General features: G+C 47.7%; 1 protein-coding gene across 5 annotated transcripts in view; it reads right to left on the reverse strand.

Moving 5' to 3' along the window:
* The window catches only part of SENP6 (SUMO specific peptidase 6), an 83341-nt gene extending 76916 nt beyond the window's left edge, over positions 1-6425 (reverse strand). For 4 of the 5 annotated variants that reach the window (XM_084754265.1, XM_084754263.1, XM_084754262.1 and 1 more), the window contains exon 1: positions 5843-6425. Coding sequence is in view for 3 of the 5 variants with exons in the window: in XM_084754263.1 (XP_084610389.1) it covers positions 5843-5894 (52 nt within the window). In the remaining 2 variants the exon portion in view is untranslated. The remainder of the gene's footprint in view (positions 1-5842) is intronic. The other variant, XM_084754267.1, reaches the window with a different exon arrangement.
* Positions 6426-6651: the final 226 nt, after the last annotated feature.

The following is a 6651-nucleotide window of genomic DNA, read 5'->3' on the forward strand; positions in this document are numbered from 1 at the left end:
CATACATGCATCACAAAGAAAGAAAGAAAGGAAAAGAAACGGAAGGGAGAAATGAAAGGAAGGAAGGGAGGGAGGAAGGAAGGAAGGGAGGAAGGAGAGAGGAAAAAAACCCAGGCATCTAAGAAGTTGAAAAGAGGGCTCTGCAGTTAAGAAAACTTGTTCTTGCAGAGGACTTGGGTTCAATTCCCTACACTCCCAGGGCAGCTAATAACCTTCTAAACTCCAGTTCCAGGGAACCCACCATCTCTTCTGACTTATGCAGGTTCCTGCATGTATGTGGTGCACATACATATTCAGGCACATACACATAAAATAAAGCAAGCTGGGTAAAGTGTCATTGGCCTATAATCCCAGCACTTGGGGAAGCAAAGGAGAGCAAATTTCCGTGAATTCAAGGCCAGCCTGGTCTACAAAGTCCAGGACAGCCAAGACTACACAGTCACATCTTGTCCTGAAAAAAGATAAAATAAAATGAACACTTAAAAAATATTTGCAAAAAGGTAGAGAGTAATAGAAGATACTTTGACCTCTGGCCTCCACATACACAGGCAGGAGGAACCCATGCCTGCTTGCTTGCATGCATGTCCATGTGCTCATATATTCATCTTCATTCTCTCTCTTTCCCACACACACACACACACACACACACTCACCCACACTCACACACACTAAATGGGAGAAACTAATAGAGAAAGCAAATAGATAAAAGTAAACACAATACATAGACAGACAAATGTGAGAGAAAGCAGATTTGTTAGGCTCCACGGTGAGAGGAGAGAGAGAATATCAAAAGTGCAGGAGAATAAGCAAGTTATAATTGCCCAGCACAGCAATCGCCTCCCAGCTGGTTCCCCTAACGCTCTTCCATCCCTCTAAAGCTGTCTCCACATGGGAGTCAAAGGTCTTTTTGGAAGCATACTTGATGATGTCACCAACAGCCTCACCTTGCACCATTCCTGCTGGCACTGTTTTCATTCCCTGAAACATGCATGCTCCTTCTATTTTGACATTCTTCCTGGAAAGCTCTACCTCTCCACCATTCCTTCTCCTTTAAAGCACTCTGACAGATAAAATTCTTATTGTAAATAACTCCTTTGTTATACCTAACAGTTGTGATTTTCTAAGTGTGATTATGATTATTCAGTCTCCTTACTATTCAGAAGATCCAAGAAACCACTATGGTCCTCTGTGTAGTGACCACAGCAATCATTATTCTTAAATACACGCTGAATAAACGGAGAAACCTGCTGAAATTACCACAAGTGAAAAAGGGCTGTGTGACATCAGTGTATGAACAGATGTAAAATAAACAGTCAAAGATGGAAAAAAGGAAAAGAAAATTCAACTCGAGTACAATACAAAGGGTCCAATAAATAGTAGCCACTTCCTCTAGAGAAGTCACAAAAGAACAATTAGAAACCCTTAATAGTTAAAATATGTTCTAGAGCAAAGATATCAAACTTTCATTCGAAACTTGGGCCCCAGCAGAGCATCACTTCCCTTCTCAGTCTCAGAAGGTGGCTTTACTTCCCAGGACCTCCAGGGTACCTCAAAGAATGACCTTGAAGTCTTCCTTTACTCTCATCTGAAGTGGGCACTGTATGAATAAATCCTATAAACTCTATTCCAAACTATCTCCAATCTACTGACTCTCTTTTCCAATTTCCAAGCTAGGCTTACTTCTATCAAGATTGCTATATGTTTTGTTTTGAATATATCTCCTTTTTATTTTTGCACTTTTGTTAATTTATTGCAGACAGGGAAGCCAAAATGACCTTAAAAAAAAAAAAAAAAAGACAGCCTCATGTATCCCATAGGGATGACCTTGAACTTTTGATTCCCCTGCTTCCCACTTCTACTGGGATTTCAGGATTTCATACCATGCTAAGGATCAAACCCAAGGCATTGTGCAGCCTAGGCAGGCACTCTACTACTGAGCAACTACTAAAAACTTATGGATGTGTAAATTTTATCAGGTTTTTTTTTGCCACAAGTTCTCCAATGGCTTCCTACTGCTTAGAATGAGACATGATCACAATCCTGGAGCACAGAGCTTCTATACATTCCCTCTGCTTGCTTTTTTTTAAACAACAAAAGCACATGCCACCAATAAGGCTTTACCATGAGCACCTCATGATTAAGGTGTTTACTCAGCATCATTTCTTTAAGGACACCTCTATCGCCCTCCCTCCCTCTTTTGTTTGTGTGTGTGTGTGTGTGTGTGTGTGTGTGTGTGTGAGAGAGAGAGAGAGAGAGAGAGAGAGAGAGAGAGAGAGAGAAGGAGAGAGAGTGTTTTCAGATAGGGCTTCTCTGTGTAGCCCTGGCTGTCTTGGAACTCACTCTGTAGATCAGCCTTCCTTTGCTTCCCAAGTGCTGGGATTAAAGGTATATGCTCCTGCCCACCAGCTGGCAAGGGCACCTTTCTCTTATTTTATTTCATTCATTCATTCACTCACTCATTTAATGTATGAGCACTCTATCTGCATGTACTCCAGCAGGCCAGAAGAAGGCATCAAAGCACATTATACATGGTTATGGTTATGAGCCACCATGTGGTTGCTGGGAATGGAACTCAGGACCTCTGGAAGAGTGGGCGGTGGTCTTAACCACTGAGCCATCTCTCCAGCCCCTAAGGACACTTTCCTTAACTTGAAAACCATAAAATATAATTTCCATCATTGCTCCTTATGCTTCTTCTACAACTTTCTATCACATTGTAAATACCTAGTTTATTTATTCATTAACAGCAAATATGTGCCAGGTATAAAAATATTGCAGTATTGGGAGGCAGAGGCGGATGGATCTCTGTAAGTTTATGGCCAGCCTCGTCTACAGAGTGAGTTCCAATACAGCCAGAGCCATACAGAGAAACCCTGTCTCGAAAAACCAGGGGAAAAGAAGAAAGCAAGAAAGGAAAGAAAGAATGAATGAATGTAACAGTAAGCCAGGCATGGTAGCACACGCCTTTAATCTCAACACTGAGGAGGCAGAGGCAGGTAGATCTTTCTGAGTTGAGGCCAGCTGTGTCTACAAAGAGAATTCCAGGACACTCAGAACACAGATAAACCCTGTCTTAAAAAACCAAAAAGGAAAAAAGAAAAAGAAAAAGAAAAGTGACAGTAAAACTACAAGCGAATTGATTCCACACACTTTTTATTTCCATAGGGCTGAAAAGCAGAGAGAAATCCCTTGATTAATTGTTAAGAAAAATAAGACAGTATTCCCATGTACTCTTGTGCAGATTCATGAGCACAAGTGGTAGGACAGTTTGTCAAGTTTGAACAAATCTCAGTAATCTGATGGAAGTTTTGAAAACTAAGGATAAGACTGTTGTAAATGCAGTTTTGGGGGAGCTGGAGAGATGGCTCAGAGGTTAAGAGCACTGACTGCTCTTCCAGAGCTCCTGAGTTCAATTCCCAGCAATCACATGATGGCTCAGAACCATCTGTAATCTCATCTGATGCCCTCTTCCAGCCTGCAGGTGTACATGCAGACAAAGCCCTGTATACATAATAAGAAGTAAACTTTTTAAAATGCAGTGTTGCTGTTGTTGTTGACAGTCTCTTCCACTAAAATAACATTCTATGAAGGCAGTGACTTTGAGTATTTCATTCACCATTTTATTCCAACCAACAGCCTAGGCTACTAAAAATATTTGATGAGTTAAGAAAAACCTACTTCCGTTTTTTCAAAACTATGGCCAGAGAAAACCACAGTGTAAATATAGGGATATTTAAAATAAAATATTAAACCTAGAGGCTGGAGAGATGGCTCATAAGACTACTCGCTGCTCTTCCAAGTTCTGTTCCCTGTACCTAAATAGTGGCTCACAATGACCCTTAACTCCAGGTGCCTGGATGGCCTCTTTTGACTTTGTGGTCACAATACTTGTACATGTAGCACATGTATGCAGGCAAAGACTCACATACAAAAAATAAAAGTTTAAAAGAAAGGTTTAAAAAATAATAAATCCTAAAACCATCATTACTTATAATCCTAGTGCTGAGAAGCTGAGGCAGGAGGATTTCCAGAAGTTCAAGGCTGGCCTGGTCTACATAATGGGATCCTGTCTCAAATTTAAACAAATAAAATACCCTACTGAATAAGATAGGAGGAAACTCTTAATTTGCATACATTTACAGACACCTAAGTTATAATAAACTTAAAGCAATGGACCATCACCCTGACTCTGTTAGTGATGGCTTTGTGCTTGTTTTATCCTTTTATTATCCACTCAGAATTTAAAGTGAACCTGAAGCCCATAGAAGCCCAAAATGTACAAAAGCCTACAAGTAAAATCATCTTCCTGGTGACTATGAACCTCAAAAAGCCATCTGGTAAATTTCCAAACAAAAAACCAACATACACAGGACTGAATACCTGCAACAGGAATTGCTCTTCTCCTGGCCTGTTGGCAGTTCACCTCCTGTGGTCAAACTAGTATGAAGGTAATATGAAATGAAGTCAGGGAAATGCCCGCTCCTTCTTTATCTTGTAAGGAAAATCATAGAAAGCTTTCATCACTTTTTATATAAAGTCTGGCTTACAAGCAAGGTAAGCTCCCACTCCCACTTTTCTATTCCCAAGTACAAATAAAGAAAATTACTTTTCCTCCTCTCTTAGTCTCCACAAGCTTTCAAAGAATAAACAAGGCGTAAGCCATCCTCCTATAGAACTTGTTACCACTAAGGTGCTTTCTTAACTTCAAATTATATTTTCTTAATTCAGCAATGTTTCTAAAGCATTTCTTAAAGCATGGCCTGAATATGTTTCATGGGGGGGGGGGGGGACACGGACCTGCAGATTACCCCAAAGATTAATTATTCTTAACAAGCACTGAATGCAAACTCATTTTCCTAAATATATTTATAAACTCAATTACCAGACAAAGTCGTGCGAACGTTCATGTTCCTGGACCAAAACTGCAATTAAATGTAGCTGTATTATGGAGGTCCCTATACAGCCACAGGCAAATACCAGTATCGTATCCCATTTACCACCACCCCAAACCAAAACATACCTTTCAGCCGCCTTAAGTCCACCAACCGAAATAGTTAACTCTGCTTCACAAGCGACTGAAAAAATGGAAAAACCCTAACTCTTTTAGCTGCCCTGGCTTACCCCAAACCCACACTACGAAGCTCATCCTCTCTTTTCATAGAAATTGTCTTACAAAGTATAACCAAACACATCCTCCTTTAAGAGCTCTATCTATCAGGCACCGCCGGGTCTAACCTGCAGCCCGATGGCCGCGACCAGCCTGGGAGCTTTCCACCCGAGGGGCCGTGAAACGACAAATACCCTTCCTCTCTCTCTTCTTACTCGGTTCGGCCAAATCCAACCAAGCTTGGCTGCCTGAAACTTTCCACGCCACGCTAAAGCAAGGCCCGAACGCAGTCCGCTCTCACCCACTAAGACAACCATCGGAAACATGGACGCGGGTGGCGGGGCGGGGGGTGGGGAGGGGGGGTGGACTAGCCCGAGCCTTTCGGCGGCGTGCCCCCCTCGCAGGCCGCCCCGGGGCCTCGGCTCGCCCTGCGCCGCCACCACCACCGCGCCGCGCCGCCTCGCGCCGGGCCAGCCCGAGCCTTTCCCCGGACCGACCCGAAGCGGGCGCGTTCCCTCCCCGCCACCCAGCGTCAGGACCCCCCGCGGCCTCTAGCCCACCCGGAGCACACAGCAAGAAGAGTATCATCCCCGCCCCGGGGTTGGGGAGGGGAGGACACCCCCCCCCCAGTGTGGCGAATCTCCCACCCCCCAACCCCCACCCTCCCGGGGTGGGGGGGGGGAGAGAGAGAAGGAGGACGGGGGCGGGGGAGGGGCAGGGGAGACACGAACATACCTTCCAGAAAAGTAACCTCCCCAGCGCTGCCACCGCTCTTGCCCGCCGCCATCTTCCTCCTCCCACGCCGCCTCCTTCTTACTCCATGGCCGGCGCCGCCGCGGTGCTCGCGGGGAACAGGGGCCGCGCGGCGGGAGGGTAGCAGCCGCAGGGTGGCGGGGGCTGTGGGGGCTCCGACGGTCCGCGAGCGGCGCCTCCCCGCCGGCCGGGCCTCACACAAAAGCGGGGCCGGCCGCCGGCGCGCCCAGGCCCTGACGGGAAGCACGGAGAGAGGCCCGGGGCCTGGGCTGGCTTCTCCTCGGGCTCCGACCGGGAACGGTGAGCGGAGGAGGCGGAGGAAGAGGAGGAGGAGGAGGAGGAGGAGGAGGCGCTTCCCCGGGCCCGACTCCCCTCGGCACAGCACGGCCCGCACCGGCGTCCGAGAAAGCTCCTCTCCGCCGCCGGCCCCGGGAGGACGGAGAACGAGGCGAACGCTCACACGCCTCCTGCGTCCCGGGCCGTAAAATGGCCGCAGCGCCGAGCCGAGCCGAGCAAGGCGAGGGCTCCGCGACCGTCAGGCGCCCGCGACCCCCTCGCTGCTCCAGCACTGGCCGCCGCCGCCGCCGCCGCTCCCCCGCCTCCGCCGCCGCCGCCGCCGCCGCTCGCCCGCCCACCCCGCCCAGGCGTCAGAGCCTCAGCCCAGGCCGCGGAGGCTGTCCATGTGGACGGGGGTGGGTCTCCGCCACGGCAGCCCCGCCGCCGCTCCTCCTCCTCCTCCTGCCCCCACCACCGCCACCACCACCACGGGGCTCCGGGCCCGCCCCGCCCCG

Source organism: Acomys minous (genome assembly GCF_964271855.1).
Source record: "Acomys minous genome assembly, chromosome: 13".
Classification (NCBI taxonomy): domain Eukaryota; kingdom Metazoa; phylum Chordata; class Mammalia; order Rodentia; family Muridae; genus Acomys; species Acomys minous.